We start from the raw sequence: 17276 nt of genomic DNA, 5'->3' as shown, positions 1-17276 counted from the left end.
CTGCCCTTGAATTGAATGGCTGGCTAGGCCATTTCAGAGGGCAGTTAAGAGTCAACCATATTGCTGTGGGTGTGGAGTCACATGTAGGCCAGACCAGGTAAGGACAGTAGATTTCCTTTCCTAAAGAGCATTAGTGAACCAGATGGGTTTTTAATGACAATCGACAATAGTTTCATGGTCACCGTCACTGAGCCTAGCTTTATATTCGAGACGTTAGTCTGGGTCTCTGGGTTATTAGTCCAGCTACATTACTACTACACCACTGTCTCCCCATATAACAGTGCTGCCGTGCTTCAGGGAAGCTTCAGAGTGTCTTTGAAGCATTTTCTTCCTCCTCCCCAGGACCTGGCAGGGGGGACGCTTTTCAACACTGTCCAATCCATCAACACTGAGTTTTGTCTGAACGCTTGTGGAGCTGGCTTCAAGAAGGACACTAGTATTTGTCCGATAGTCCTCCCATTGAATCCGAAGGATGCAGTAGAGGCAGATGGAATTTCTCTAACACTCGTATGTGTCACTGGTTTCACAGTCCAGGTCTCGCTGCGGTCCAGGAATGTGGTGATAGCAACTGCTGTGTACACCAGGAATTCTGTTGACTTGCAGGGATCTTTGTTGTCAAGCACTTGCTGCCGTAGTTTGTAGAAGGCTGAGCTGAAACAGCTGATTCGGTGTTGAATCTCCTTGTCATTGGTGGCCTTTTGAGAGATGTGGCTGCCAAGGTATGGGAAGTGCTCAACATATTCCAGAGTCTCTCCTAACACATATGGTTGGTGGAATATTTGACAGACCAGGTGTTGGTTAATATATGAATTTTGTTTTCGCAACATTCAAGGACAGGCCGAGTCTCTTGCATGCAGATTTGAAGAACATACGAACATATGAATTAGGAGCAGGTGTAGACCACTCGGCCCCTCGAGCCTGCTCTGTCATTCAATAAGATTATGGCTGATCTGATTGTAACCTCAACTCCACATTCCCACCTACCCCGATAACCTTTCACCCCTTGTTTATCAAAAATCTATCTACCTCTGCCTTAAAAATATTCAAAGGCTCTGCTCCCACTGCCTTTTGAGGAAGAGAGTTCCAAAGGGGGAGGGTAAGAGGTGTTTGAGTGGGTCTTGAAGCTTGCTCTTACCATGGCTGCTCAGAACCAGAGAAATCGAGATGGGAACTGTGTGGGAATTGGGTCATCATGGGCGGAGCTGCAGGTCAGCTCAACTGGACAACTGAAGGGGAACCTCAGCATGTAGTCCCCCATCCCCCCTGGCAAATGCTTGAGCCTTGCCCTCCACCACCACACCTCCCCCCACGGCTTGACCCACATTGGAGCCCTTGGCCGGGCACTGCAAAGGCACTTGAACTGATAAGCATGTAAAGAGCAAAGGATCAGCATGTGTGGGAGGCTTCTCACACATGACTCACAAGGGGCTTGGCAAAGATCTTTGCCTCACTGTGCGCAAATGATTCCAGGGGACATAGACCCAGCCTGAGGTGTGCCCCCCCGCCACCCTAAAAAGAGTGGTGGGGGGCACACAGGCCTAACGACTACGAAACACAATGGCCGGAAACTTCCGACCCCGTTGGCATAGGGCATCATGGCAGGTGAGAGAGGGACAATAAGGCGAGTAGCCCAAAAATCGGTCTTACACCGTCATGAAACCAATTTGCGATTGTCCACTCCACCCGTCAATGGTGGGCTGCATTTCCCGCTGCTGCACGTCGGGAATGTTATTTTAATACATTTGCATCTAATTGTAAGCCTTGCTCAATGAATCATCCCCCCACGTCAAATTTACCACCCACGTCGCGTGACTTCAAAACGCTGTGCTTCCTGACTGCCTTTAAAAGGAGTGCACCTGGCGGCCTGAACTTTGAGGGGAACTCAGAGGTGAATGCACACAACCTTGCGCAGCACTCGCGAACATCACCTGTAGGACATCAAGGAGGCATTTGTGGGGGGGCACAGGCAAATTGCTTTTTCCTAGCTAGCTTTCAGTGCAGGGACCGGCCAAGGGCTCCAATGTGGGTCAAGCCATGGGGGGAGGTGTGGTGGTGGAGGGCAAGGCTCAAGCGTTTGCCAGGGGGGAATGGGGGGAAAGGCAGCACAGACTGAAGGAAATACTCGAACATGTGCCGGTGGGAGGGGTAGGTGGGGTCAAGGCAACACAGACAGACTGAAGAAAGTACTCCAGCACATGCCGGGGGTCCTGGGGTGAGGGGGGGGGCAGGGTGAGGGAAGCAGCCACGCACTTGGAAAAGCTTGTCAAAATTGAGCATTCTTCCGCAGCTGAGACCGTTCAGCAGCTGCTCCATTGACATGCTGGGAGTCAGGCCTCTAAAACTTTTCTGCCCACTCAAGCAATGCAAAAGCATGAAAGTGCCACCAAATGCTCCAGAACATTTCACCCCTTGGGTGCAGACTGCAAATTAATGTGCGTTTTAGGCGGCGGCAGAGCAATTGGCCGACTGGGAAAGCTGTAGAATCCTCTTGCGAAAGGTGGCGATGGCGCAGTCACTGGTGGAGGCACTCACAGCCCCTTGCAATGTCTTGATTAAGGTTTGGACCAGTATCCATTATGGTTCAAGCTAACAGTGCAGCCTTGCAGTGCGGGTTAGGACAATGTCTGCGCCTGAGCTGAGAGCACAGCATGCAGTCCAGTGGTCGAAGCTGCCACCAATTGGTCAAGTCACAGGAAGGACGTAATAGCTCTGGAAAGAGTGCAGAGGAAGTTTACAAGAATGTTGCCAGGGTTAGAAAAGAGTAGCTATGAGGAGAGATTGGATAGGTTGAGGTTATTTTCCTTCGCTTGCCTTTGCAACTCCAGCAACTAAGGTATGAACGAGTCCAGAGGCTCCTCATCTGACTCGGACTCAGCAGATTTCTGGCCTCCAGCAGTCCTCCAATCGCCAGAAACCTGGGAAGTCCCTGCTGCCACTTGCTGTGGATCAGACAGTGCGATGTGCTCACCAAATTGTGATCCCAAGGCTACTCTAGAACTAGGTCCCACTGACGTGTGTTACTCTGCGCTGGTGGAGGGTGTGGGTGAGCACAGTGACGGGACTTCAATTAGGGTGGCATTAGATTCTTCTTGTGAGGTGTCTTTGGGGCTTGAGTCAAGGGCCTGGCTCGTAGACCCCCTCTGCTGCTTCCCAGAAGTGCCTGTGAAAGCAAGGAGAGATAATCAGTGCATGGGAGGGGACTGCGGAACTGACTCGCAGCATGATTGTCTGATGGATGTTGCACTCACTTGGTTGAACACCACCGAACTCACCGTCAGGGCAGGAATGGCCCAGATTATCGGTGGCTAGCTGGATGACTCTATTTTCAAAGTCTGTGAGGACCTTGATGTCAGGCATTCCTCCACCAGTCTGTGACCTCTCCCTTTTGTTGTGTGTCTGCTTGCCCTGCATGAATACAGATGGAGAGAGTGTATGCAGCAACCCACTGGCTATCGTATGCCGTGTGAAAGGTCCACTAGATTGCTTTGGCAGCACTTTCCAGAGTGGTGAGCTCATGCAGATAGAATAAGGCATGAGGTGGTATGGCATCAGCTGTGCTTACTGGGTGCCCACTAGGCCAGACACCCCCCACTTCCTCAATAGTTCCTGCCCAACCCGCTGCTAACAAGGTTGGAAAAACCCCGACTGTATCGTTAATGCGGCCAGCTTTGCACAATTTCCTGCTGGGCTCCACGGAGATAAATTCTCTCACCTCCTGCCCCCACTACGGGCCTTAGGCCTGGAGCAGAAAATCCCAGCCTGTGTCTCTGGGAGGATTTCCTCAGCCACAAGAAGTAGATGATTCAGGAGGATACATATCAGGGTTTCCCCTGCTATGGACAAGAGGGAAATACCTCTATAGTTTACACAGAATGATATATCTCCCTTCTTGAAGCTAGTTACACCTATCACATTCTTGAAGTCGGGGGGTAGGGCAGGAATTCCTTTTCCTCCCAAATCTGTAGGATGAGTGCATGGAGACTTGATGTGAGCACAAGCCCACCCGTTTTGAAGTCCTCAGCTGGAATACCATTGGGGCCACGGGCTTTGTTGTTTTTCATCGGTTTGATTGCTTGTTGCAGCTCTTTCACCCATAGCTTCTACCACAGGGTAGGGGGAATAGCTTGGAGAGCATCAGCTGCCACTGTGGATTCTCGGTTGAAGAGTTGTTGAAAATGTTCTTTCCAGTGTTGAAGGATGGTATTGTCATCTTTGAAAAGAGAAACAATGTGCTGTGAGCGAAGGGGATTTTGTCCATTTGACCTTGGTCTATAGGTGCCTTGGTGGCTTCGAAAAAGCTTTGCGTGTCATGATGGTCAGCATATTGTTGGGTCTCTCGGGCTTTCTTCCTCACCACATGTTCTTTATCTTCGGATTTGTCTTTGGGTGTCTGCCTTGAGCTATTGGAATGCTGCCTTCTTGACTTGCAACCTTTGGTTGCTCTGCCAGGCAAAGATGGCTGCTCGTTTTTGTTCCTGGAGGTCACATATTTCAGCATCGTTTTTATTGAAACAGTCCTGGTGATGATGATGCTGGACACAGGAGTCTAGTACAGTTGACTTTTATTTAATCTCACTGTTCTGAAATTGAATTGTGCAGTTTTTCCAGATTGGTTGTGAGCTGTAGTTGGAATCCCTCTCTTTGATCAGGCTGCTTTAGGGTTGAGACATTGATCTTCTTCCTCTTAGACTTTTGGGTCTTGCAATGCCTTGGTGCTAGGCGGATGTTCGTCACCAATCAAACAAGTCAACAGATCTATCCAGCAGGCATTAGTCCTCTGCATGAATCAAGTGATACAGACATCACTTAGATCTTTGACTGGAACAACAAAATAATCTAGGAGCTGCCAATGCTTTGAGGTTGGTGGCTCATCTCGGAGTCAGATATGAACCCAGGTTGTGAACAGTCTGGTTCAGCCTAAGGCAATTGTCAGGGAGAGGAATGGAGCCTGTAGCTCGGGAATGGAGTTTGATGGTGGGGACCAAAGACAATGCACAGAATTCTTGTTCCAGGTTTGGAACACTGGTGTCGGTGTATTTTCGGGTTCCGTCATGGGTTGATGCCTGATGTGATTTATGAAGGGATTGCCAATTAATTGCCAAGGAGTCTGCTCACCATCTAATTAAGGATGGCGGGTGAGCTCCAGATGTTGCAGGACCAAGATGGGGCCCTCCAGCACTGACAGATTGCAGCCCCACCAGCAGAGCTAGAAGAGAGACAGAAGGCACCTCAAAATGGAAGAAACTTGAAGACTTTTGGAGGTGAGAATAAAACTGGCCACACAGCTGCTGCAGAGGGGGAGCTTCTCCACAGAGCGGCCTGTAGCCACAGCTGGGGTCATCTCACGATTGCAAAAAAGTGGGTGTCAGAAATGTTAGGTGAAGTGTTGGTTCCCTGGTCTGCCACCAGTAGGCACCTCCGAACCTGGGACAGTTTTCAGCCATCATGGGCTGGCTAACTGGAAGGGCGGAATTTTCCACACCCACCCGCTGCCGGAATCTTCCAGTCCCGCCACAAGCCAATAGACTTCTGGCTGGGGCGCCGCCTCGCCTGTGGCGGGTCCCGGCCACAAGAGGACCGGAAAATCCTGGCCTAAGATTCCAGTCAGCCTCAGAGCATTGTGCTTGGCCCTTTGAATGACTTAAGATGATCGGGTGAGTAGCCAAACTTGCCTGTTCCAAAATGGCCCAGGGGCAGGAAACATAGTAGCACACGGCTCTCTAACAATTTTCAGGGCTTCCCACCTCTGATGGGAATAGAAAATTCTGCCCAATATTTGGTATTCCCAACCAGAGCATAATGTTCAGCAGGGGAAGAGTTATAAAAATGAAATAGAATAAATAGGAGAAATAATTACCCTACATCAAGATGGTCTGAATAGCCCCCTTTTTGTGAGAATGACAAAGTTTTGGTTCAGCTGGTCACACGTGCCAGCAACTCAGCAGGTTGGCCTATCTGAATTTTGCATCTTTACTTTCTCTTAAAATGTAGGCACTTTGCACATGAAAAATACCCAAAGGAGAGAGCAAAATCTAGAAAGGTAGCCACTCTGCAGCTCATCACTGAAAGGCAAATTGTGATGGTAAACCTCTCCACCCCTCTCTTCCTATAAGACGCTCTTTAAAACCTACCTATTTGGCCAAGCTTTTGATCATCCAATCTAATATTTCCTTACATGGCTCAGTGAGGCGCTATATAAATATAAGCTATTGTTGTTGTTGGCAGTAGTGACAGAAGAGCTGAGTAATTCTTAAAAATGGATCATGGGAGAAATGTAGTCAAAGCTGCAGCTTCTGATTTTGAAAAGTTGAAGTCCCTGCAGAGGCTCAGGTAAATAATTGCAGCCCTGCGTGGGATTGCACGCCTCCCTTTAGTTAAAAAGCCTGGTAAAATTTGAAAGCAAAGTACTGCAGATGCTGGAAATCTGAAATTAAAAACAGAAAATGCTGAAAATGATGATTGATGAGAGGTCACAGACCTGAGACTTTAACTATATTTTTCCAGCATTTTTTCTGTTCATATTTCAGTTGAAATTTGCATGGAAAGCGTTCTCCAACCAAGTTCCTGCAGTCATTAAGGTGTTTGATGCATGACCCTAAATGAGAAAGAGATTTGCTGGTATCACGAGGAAAATGAAGATAAGGCAATCATTTTTGCACACATTTCCTTAGCAGGCTTCTTGCAGCACTTCCATTTTCCATGTTATGCAGTTCACTGGAGGAAGGGAAAGCTTAGCTTTAGGATCCTCCTTGGCTGGGCTGCAGAGTGATAATTGTCAGAGCCTGCACAGCCAATTCACCCCAAAAAATAGATACTGAGGTCCTATTGACATAAAGGGCCCCAATTGACATTTTGAAACAAAATAGTTCCACAATTTACCAGATCAATTTTACAAACATAAAATTTTGCTTTTTGTTTCTGCATTCAAGGATCAAGTTGACACGTTAACCTTTCAGAATCGCTCACTGAAGGACAAAGCAAAACGATTTGAAGAAGCCTTAAGGAGGAGTACAGATGAGCAACTTGAGGTAAATAATGTCTGAAATGTGTGTTTGTGATAGCGAAGAAATGGATGAAGGGATTAATATTCTTTATTTAATTTCCCATTTCCCCCCATGTCACACACCAATTGTAACCACAAGGATAGATGTGTAACTTTCTGTGTAGTATCTACAATTGCACTCATTTTATCTCCCTTTCTGCAGGCTAGCACCTGAGCAAAAAACCGACACTGTAGGGCCCAATGTTCTCAGTTCACCGCACAACAGACTGTTAGGGTGCCCTGTAGTCATCCTTGGCATTGGCTTGAAATTGACTTTAGGCCAGCTGGTTATGTGAAATTGGATTGCTCAGGCATTGAAAACTCAACAGATTGGAAGACTGAAACTGTATCCCACTGCTCAGTGATACAGCACATTCAAACACATCAGACCAACTTAACCTCACCCAACTGGAAGGGATAATACCTAATATACATAAATAAGGCTGTCAGTTCCAATGCACAGGAATTGTCCTGCTGGCATAAGCATGCGAGTGAGTACCAGAACAATATCTCTTCATGAAATAATTGGTTCCATGCTCATGCTGCACTGTATCATTTCCTGGTTGATATTTTCTACCAGTTTAAACAAATCTTGCAAGAGCTTCATTGCAATGGCAAATTGCATACCAGATTGTATTACTTGCAGCCACCTATATTCTGAGTTTCAGGCTGAAGTCCCAGTCTATATTGGCCCCGGATTTTCACGGAGTTGGAAAGGCTCAGTGGACTTTTAAAAATGGCGGGCTAGCCCAAGTACAGAAGTGCCGCCTCATTTCCAACAGATCCAATTTTTACCAATAGGGGAAAGGGGCATGCCATGATTCACACAGGAGTGAAACAAAACACAGCAGGGCCATTTTAACTCAGTGCTGAATTCAATAAGACACCACTTTGGCTGTTGTAAGGGCCTTAAACCGCACTGTGGGAGTCATGGATTTGTGGAGCACATATGAAAAAAGCTCTGCTATATTGATTTTATTGACAGGCCAGGTGGTGTAGCTTCTTTTCTAGCACTTCCAATAGTTGTTTGTTGACATTTCCTTAAGGGCTCTTTATGAATGCTTGGCTGATTTCCAAAAGCTACAATAATTTCAGTAGGGGGTTCTGAGTGGGTTAACATTTTGATTGACAGGTTAAAGAACCTATTAAAGGATTAGCTATATTTGACATGAGGCATGAATAGAATATTGCGACATTCAGGGGCTTTTTTGCCTAGGCAGTTGGTTGAGTCGGAAACTTTCCCAACACAACTCAGCAGTGAAAATCTAGCCCTAAGTTTTCCCATTCAAAGTGATGTTAAGGGTTAGTAGCAGCATTCCCTCTGTGGGAAAAGGAGCTCCTACAGATACAGGGCCACTTTTTCAATGGCAACATTTTATTAAGTTTGTAATTTGCTTTCAGTGCACCATTACCATAGGTTTCATTAGTTGAAGATAAGGAGGATAAAATAAGGTATGCCATTAAGATTGGATAGAATCAGAGCTATTATACTACCAACAGATCTAAAAGTCCATAACATGGACTTCCCATTGATCAAAGGAATGAACTTTCACAAGTTGCACATCTAAGTAGTGTGCTGTAAGCTCAGCTTCACACAATCTCCTCCACAGATGCCTTTGCCAGTAATATTCAAAGTCACCTCCATCCTCAACTGTTATGCCTCCACCTCCTCCCAGGCTAACACACAAGCCATCTGTAGTAATCAGTAAATTTCCAATTCAAATAATAATATGTATCAGATAACTGAAGCATTTTACTTCAAGGTCAAGCCCTGCAGCTCTTTTCCTACTGAATAGCAACAGCTGCATGACACAGCTGCCATATGTTGTCACATTATGGTATAGCAGCACTCTCACCTCTCCATCAGAAGAATGTGGGTTCCATCCCCATTGCAGGACCTGAATAAGCTGATACTCCAGTACTGAGGGATTGCTACATTGTAGGAGGGGCTAATTTTTGGATGAGACGTTAAATTGCTTGTCCTGTCACTAATGTGGATGTTAAAATTTCCAGAGCATCATTTGAGGAAGAGCAGTGATTCTCCTTATTTCCTTCCTCAACAACATCATTATCAATGATGAATGGCTCATTCTCCTTATTACTATTTGTGAGATTTTGCTATATGCAAATGAAAAATAATCTGTTTGATTTACATACAAAAAAGTGACCTGTGAAGTGGTTTCGAAATGTTTCTGAGAGGTTTGATTAGAAGCTATATTAACTATTGGAATTAAATATTCCAAATTAAATTAAATATCCCAATTAAATGTTGGGAAGACTGAAACCACTGTTTTCGGTTCCCACTCCGAACTCCATTCCCAGGCTACAGACTACATCTCTCTTACTGGCAACTGCCTGAGACTAAACCAGATTGTTTGTAGGTTTGATGTCATATTTGACCCTGCTTCTGATCACATATTTGAACCATCACCAAGACCACCCATTTCCATTTTACTAACATCACTCAACTTCATCTTTGATTCTGCTCATCTGCTGCAGAAACCCTCATTTGTTACCCGTAGACTTGACTATTCCAAGGCCCTGCTGGCTGGCCTCCCACATGCTACCCTCCGAAAACTTGGGGCTATCCAAAACTCTGCTCCTGCATCCTAACTCGCAACAAGTCCCATTTATTTATCACCCCTGTGCTCACTGGTTGGCTCACAGTGCAGTGTCTTAATTTAAAAAATCTCATCCTTGTTTTCAAATCCCTTGCCCCTCCCTACCTCTGTGATCTCCTCCAGCCCTACAGCCCTTTTCGATATCTGCACTCATCTAATTCTCTACCTTCAGTTGCCAAGGCCTGAAGCTCGGCAATTCCCTCCCTACACCCCTCTGCCTCTCTAACTTGTTTTACTCTTCTTAAAATCTACCTGTTTGACTGAGCTTTCAGTCGCTCGTGTCAAAGTTTGCTTTTTAGCACTCCTGTGAAGTGCCTTGGGAGCTTTTATTACTTTTAAAATGCCTTATTAGTATAAGTTGTTGTTGTTGTATGTTTTTCCTTAGTTCATGGATTTCCTGAGGTCTGAAGGCACCCTCAGATGATCCAATCCCATCAGTTTCCCAACAAGCAAGTTAGCTGCTAAATGCATGAAACAAAAGAAATTAGCTTTGCACTTGTGCAGTTGTCCAATGATCAGGAGCGCAAGGCCATGCTGATCAATAACCTCTTCCCACTCAGCAATTCATGGAGCTTTCATTAAAAGGCAGTTGATTGTGACAACCTCATTTGAAGGCAACTGCAGAATGCAAGCATGGCTTCATGGAAGTCAAAGCTACCCAGCTACTCAGCCATGGTTAATGACACCCCATTAACAGACAGACATTGATGTGTGCAGGGTTTTCTAGAAGTGCTAGTCTAGATGTGTGGACAAACTGGGATGGATTCTAACGTTCTTTCAGGTACAGCAACTTTGCTTATAGCACTATCTTTTTGGGAAATAAAAACCTAGACATTAATGCTACTATTGATTTTGGTGCTTGTATTTTCAGAACTATGATTATATTGTCTTCTTCCTGTAGCAAGCTTTTATTTTTTTCAATTAGCACCCCGTTATTTCATTACAATGAGTTTCCGCCATTTGTGTGTTTATATGTGGAGATGTGTGTATATGTTTGAAACTGCCAGGATTCATAAACAAAATGCCTTGTACTTCTACAATATAGGGAGCTGCTCCAGATGATGCTGAGATCTCCAGATGCAGCAGTATTATTCAATAGAATGAAATAAATAGGGAGCTTCAGTTTAAAGTGGGGAGTTGCTCCAGTATTTTCCTGTTCTATTACATTTTACAGGTTGTCTTGGCACCATACCAGCATCTGGAGGAAGATATGAACAGTTTAAAACACGTTCTTGAAATGAAAAATCAACAAATCCATCACCAAGAAAAGAAGATTATGGATCTGGAAAAACTGGTTAGAAAAAACTGTGATTCTATTCATGAAACCTATATGGGTCAGATCCAATTTTTCAGCTTGCTAAACCTTTGAAGGTTTGTTGGAAGTATCATATTGCAGGACGTTGTGTTGCAGTAAAGCACCCTAGTGCTCAGATTTTGCCAAATTCTGACATTCTGCAAGCTGTTTAATGTGAATCTGCAAAATGAGTGCCTGGTGAGACTTTAAATTAGATTAGGTTAAAAAATAAGGCCCTTCTTTCTTCTCCCTGATTTTGTTTTCTCATAGAGCTCCCTGACAATTTTGAATTGAAGTCATTGGAGTAACCTTTTGTCTTCAATCCTCTTGAGACACATTCAGACATGTGTCCCACCTCACAATTTTCTGGCTGTAATGATGGAAAATCATGTGGGAGGGTGTCCAGGTTCTGGATATTTCTTTTGGCATGTAATGGTCCATGCCCAGAATACAGCTGATAAAAATTTGCCTCATCATCTTAAGCTAAACAGACTCAGAAGACCCAGATTCAATCTCTATTCTGTGCCTTGAGTTAGGGAAGGGCAAATTTATTGATTACAATTCATTGATCTCTTCTGGAAGTGCATGTGTACAGAAAAAGGGCAAAGGTAGGATCAGGATTAGATGTGGTATTCCATATCACATAGCTCGCCGATATTCAGAAGTAATTTTAACCTGACTTGCCTGGCAGGAACCTGATGCGATTTGATTGGCTACCTGTTTTACACTTCACCCAATATGGTTGATCCAATCCCATCAGTTTCCCAACAAGCAAGTTAGCTGATAAATACATATTTGTCCCCCATCTCTTCCACAATGAACAATGTGTAGGGCAGGATTTTTTCAATATCGGATTTTTCCCACCGCGCCACCCAAAGAGTCGGCAGAGGAAACACCCCCACCAATCTTGGCAGTCCCACAGCCACTTAACACTCCAAGGAACTTTAATTGGCTGGAGATGGGACTTCCACCCCTCACTCAGGCGGAAGTCCGACCTCAGAGAGCTGCCAGCCAAACTGAATGGCTGGCGGCTTTGTAGTGCCAGCAGCACCTGTGGCAGCAGTGGCCAGGGCTGGGACTAGAAGCAGTCCCCAGATTCTAAGTTCTGGATTTCAGGATCAGATAAGTACATTGTGGTGTTACAGCAGGGAGTGAAGGTGACATCTGGGGGCTTGGGGAGAAAGGTTGGGGGGTCTTTATGGAGTGATCGGTGGGGGAGCGGGCACCCACATGGGAAGACCTTGGGGGTGGTGCCCAATGTGGTCAGGGGGCCCTTGAGAGAGGTGCCCCACTTGCCTGCCCTTGGCCCGAGGAGGTTGACTGCCAGACTTCTCCCCTCCCCCTGAACTCCTACTGCGAGCCTCAAAATTACAGCTGAGCAGGAAGCGGCCTTTAGTGGCAAAGAATTGGCCAGTGAAGAGCCTCAATTGGACCACCCTGGGCCTCACCCACCCACATAAAGCTGCAGAGAAGTCAGGAACAGGCAAGAGAGTGGCAAGAAGGCCACCTGGGGACTTTTATGGACCGCCCCCACCCCTCCCCCCCTGACAACAAGCCTGCAAACCCGCCAGCAGGGGACCATAAAATCCTGTCCGTAGAGTTATGAAAACCGGATGGAAAATTTGGATTTTTTTTCTTTATTCTCCTTACTCCCATAGATTAGATATTTCTCTTTAGTAATCTCATGAAATGGAAAAGATATGCACAACACTTAAAAAGGAGAGAAAAGGCGGAGGAAATAGCAAGCATAAAACCTGACTGAGAGTGAAGACAAAATCAGAGATGGAGGTCAAAAGGTAGAAGCTACATTCATTTCAACATAGTAACAGTAACAGATCAGAGATACAAAATTAAGTTACATATACATGCCCTTAAAAAATACTTAGATTAAATGTTCCAGTTTTATTTCTGTAATGTACATTTGGACCCACACGGCTAACTTCCAAGTGTGTGCACCCAATGCAGAGGAGCATATATTAGGATCTTCTAGGCACAAGTTGCATGATTTTCCATCCATAATGAATAGTAAACTGTGGTGATCACAGACATGATTTTTCAGTATGTGGCCCCAGAGAAATGTCCATTTGCAAAATCAGTCCTCCAAGCCTGAGGGTGGCATGGTTAACGCTGCTGCCTCACAGCTCCAGGGATGCGGGTTCAATCCTGCCTCGGGTGTGTGTGTGGAATTTGCACATTCTCCCCCTGTCCACATGGATTTCCTCTGGGTGCTCTGGTTTCCTCCCACTGACCAAAGATGTGCTGGTTTGGTGGATTGGCTGTGGTAAATTGCCTCTTAGTGTGAGTGTGTGCTCTGTGATGGACTGGCGTCCTGTCCTGGGCGTACCCTGCCTAGCGCTTGTTCCCTGTTGGAATAGGCCCTGACTTCCTGCAACCCTGAATTGGATAAAGTGGTTCTGGAAAAGTGACTGGGTGAGTCCTCCAAGTCTTACTTATTCCTTATGTTTACACTAGACAGTGTTCTGAACATCTATAATCACAATATAACATTAAAACTCAGAGCTATTGTCATCTGGCTATGTTGCCTATCTATAAGACTTTCAATTCATCATATTTACATGATAATATTCAGCACAATGCATCTATATTTTGGAAATTAAGTTGTTTTTATGTCATCTATGCAGGCTGAGAAGAATGTGGTATTAGAAGAAAAAGTTCAAGTGCTTCAACAACAGAATGAGGACCTGAAAGCCAGGATTGACAACAATGTTGCCTTAACAAGGTAAATGGTCACATGCAACACACTCTATAATAAAAAAAAACAGCTTTACAACTTATCTACACCAAGCAAATAGAGAAACCCTTGAGAGAACTGGCAGAATGTTCACTAACATGACAGCCGATTTCCCACTCCTGGTCAATAGTGCTGGGAAAAGAATGCAGCATAGTTGCGCAGTCTGTGATTTTCCATTTATTCTCAATGGGCAGAAAACCATTGGCTTTTTCTCGGTAATTTCCCTCGGTGAGATTCCTCTAAGCTACTGCTTCCTGCTACGCGTGTGGAAACTGGCATGCGGTTCATTTTCAAAATTTCTTCTACTTTTCTTGCATCTATTGTTATTCTGCACTGAAAAATGGTCCATCAGGCAACCTTACTAGCTCAGAGTTATCACTGAGCCAAGCATAATAGAAACCCGCTCTTTAATTTTTAATGGAGCTATCTTCAGGTGTTCAATTTCTTTAGGCTATGATGTGCTATGTGAGGAGGAGGGACAGTTAAATGCATCTTGGCAATAAAACTGACTGACAGATTATTTAGGACAAAAATGCCTTTTTTTTTACTTGTTCTTACAGACAACTTTCTGAGGAAAATGCAACACTGCATGAATATGTCGAAAAGGAAAGCAAGGAAAAGAAAAGGCTCAGCAGAACAAACGAGGAGCTGGTCTGGAGACTCCAGACTGGAGAACCTGTTAGCCCAGTCAAAATATCATCATCATCTTCAAACTTCCAGTCTTCTCAGGGCACACTCGTTCCATCAGCAGTGAGTGCAAACCCAAGATGATGAAAAGGCATCAGAATGAAAACATGTGGTCCATCTTAATGTTACTCGTTATCTATAAAGCTCAGCTCTAACTGCTGAATATTACGCTTGGTTTTGCTCGAAGAGGAGTCACCATTTGTAAATGTAACATTTACAGAAGTTGCTTTGAGCATGCTTATTGGCATACAGCAATAAGCAAGAGGATTTGCTTTTAAATCCCCAGTAGGCCTTGCTAGTGAAGTCACTGACTAATGCATTTTCAGTGCATTATTTCTTATAAAGATGTACCTTGTACAGTTTGATGTCAGGAAACTCTTCTGCAACTGTATCAAGGTTTACCATTACCTACTATTGACCAGGTATGCAAAAATCAAGGAGGGAGATTTTCCTTGACTAGATGGGCTTTTAAAATGTTTGAACCATGCCCAAATGTATCTTTTTGGGTTCACTCTGGTAACAGTTTGAAGACAATACTTTTAAGTGAGAGTTCAGGATTTTGCTTTTTGCCGTTAGTATTGGACGAAAGTGCAAAATTATATATTTTTACACAATTGTTGAAGTATCTTAGCCTGGTGCCTCTGACTAAACAGAGTGTGGTAATCAGTCCCTCGAGTAAATCTCCCCATCACAAAATCCTTGAATTGAGGGGTGAAAAATGCAGTTCAATATCACTAGGTGGTGCTACAGATCACTGAAGTGCACTGCAGCAGCTTGCGATGGAACAATATTACTGCCCTTGACACAGCAGCTTTTAAGCTACACTCCAAAGCTGCCTTTTTGAAATGTGTTTGTAGTTTATTAGGCCACACAAAAAAAAAGTTATTCTGTAGCAGAAGGTCTGTATTAAGTAACCTGGGATCTATTACTGCTGTCAGTGTTTTCCCACTCCACCCAAACAATGGTTAAGGAAGAGAATGCACTGCTGGTTGTACAGCTCCACCTTGCACCACATGCAGTGAATGTAAATAATTACAAACTGAGCAGATATTGAAAGAAAACTTTTCAGTATTCACATGCAGGCACCCTACCTACAGAACATAATAAATGCTGAAAGCTTAATAAATAGATTGTCAAGAGACTGTTCTTCCTCAAAGGATCACCAAGGTCAGAAAATCAAAACCAGTGCCGCACTCTGAGATTTGCCGAGCTTGTTTGTTCAGGTCGTACTGCATGCCCGAATCTAGGTGAGCCTGCTACCTGTGTGAAATGAGAAGTTCTATCTTTTGGTTATATTTTAACAAACTGTCAGAATATTTCTAAAGGTCCAGAAAGCATCAGAAACATTCAGGATAACAGCTGGACCTAAACTAGAATGAATTTGGTTAATGCTGTTAACAGTTGCAGATGTGGATGCGGAAATGATAGTGATAATATCTGAATACCAGCCACAGGGCCTGGAGAACAGCTGAATTCAATCTTCACTAAGCTTGCATACCAAAATCTTAAAGAGCAGAATATAGTCACGTTACTAATTAGGAGATTGTGACAGATTAGAATGAAGGGAATACACTTTATTTACCCAAAATTTACATTTTACGGAATGATGAAATAGTGTAGGCATTCAGTGCCTTCTTGAAAAGAGTTTGGGTAATTCCTGTCCCGTTCTACAAGTCAGGAAACTATACCTCAAAGACAGACGTAATTTGACTTAGAAGGTGAAGAAAGAAATGCATTCATAAAACACCTCTTTGCATATTTCAGAAATTTTCCCAAGTGTTTCACAATGAATTATTGTTGAAGTTAGTCACTCTTGTTATACAGACAAACTGGCAGCTTTATTATTACCTTAATTTATTCTGCTCATGTATGAAATGGTATTGCAACATTTTGCCAAATTCAAGACCAAATTGGGACAACATAAGGACAGGAAGAGACCAGTAGGACAGATGATGGCTGGAGTTCTTATATTTTCTTTGTCAGTTATGGACAATTATTGAAAACCTTAAATTTGGGGTCTTAGGCAACTGTAAATTCAGATGCATGAAGTCATTTATTTTTTCACATTTATTAAATTAATGACCAAACCAACGTCTTTCTGTTATTCTTAAATCTAGAAATCTGATAAGAGAAATGTGGCTCCCTTTTCATTCAGTTGAAATTGATATATTGGATGCAGTCTTACCTGAATTCACCCAGAGACTTTGCTGGTGTCTTTCATAGGTGCTTCAGTGGGTGATTGTCACACTTAGAGCTGAATTTTGTAGGGGCAACAGGGGTCCAAATAATGGGTTGGAAAGCCGGGGCAACCCCACCTTGGCCATTGGGGGGCCCTGGCCTCATTTTAGGCCCTTCCGGCAGCTAGTTAGCTGCTGTCAGGGCTTCCATTCCTTTAAAAAATGGGAACCAATCAGAGGGCTGGCAACTCTTCAATCTCAGTAGCACCACAGGGAGCGGTGGCCATTGTTGGCTGTGCACCCATTCGAGAGGACACAGCGATTGTGGAACAAGGTGAGTGGAGTCAATCGGGCAGCCCTGGGCAAGGGCGGGGAGGGTCGGTGATGGCAGGAGGGGATATTGCTGCTAGGGTGACTGTTGTTACCGGGATCTGCTCTGTGGGCTATAGAGTGCCCAATTAGGAGCGACTCCGAACTCCCAGGGAGGCCATCATGATTCATCAGGAGGTCTTCCCATATAGCGGTGAGCCCACCTGGTAAATTGCCAGCAGCAGAGGAAAGAGTCACTTAATTGGCCACTTAAGTAGCTCAATTGGCCTCTAGGCGGCTAGGCCATCCTCCATATTGCCCACCATTGGCAGAATGCTATGGTGCTGGGAACATGACAGGCACTCCACCCTGCCGATCCCATCTTCCCTCGCCA

General features: G+C 44.6%; 1 protein-coding gene across 1 annotated transcript in view; it reads left to right on the top strand.

The window, feature by feature from the left end:
* Nucleotides 1–16833, top strand: part of LOC144682737 (microtubule-associated tumor suppressor candidate 2-like) — a 563465-nt gene extending 546632 nt beyond the window's left edge. The window contains exons 14-17 of the mRNA XM_078545375.1: nt 6930–7028; nt 10838–10957; nt 13600–13697; nt 14270–16833. Of these exons, the coding sequence (XP_078401501.1) occupies nt 6930–7028; nt 10838–10957; nt 13600–13697; nt 14270–14480 (528 nt within the window). The 3' untranslated portion in view covers nt 14481–16833. The remainder of the gene's footprint in view (nt 1–6929; nt 7029–10837; nt 10958–13599; nt 13698–14269) is intronic.
* The last annotated feature ends 443 nt before the right edge of the window (nt 16834–17276 follow it).

Source organism: Cetorhinus maximus, chromosome 7 (genome assembly GCF_964194155.1).
Source record: "Cetorhinus maximus chromosome 7, sCetMax3.hap1.1, whole genome shotgun sequence".
Lineage (NCBI taxonomy): Eukaryota > Metazoa > Chordata > Chondrichthyes > Lamniformes > Cetorhinidae > Cetorhinus > Cetorhinus maximus.
This window is presented reverse-complemented; position numbering and strand designations above follow the sequence as displayed.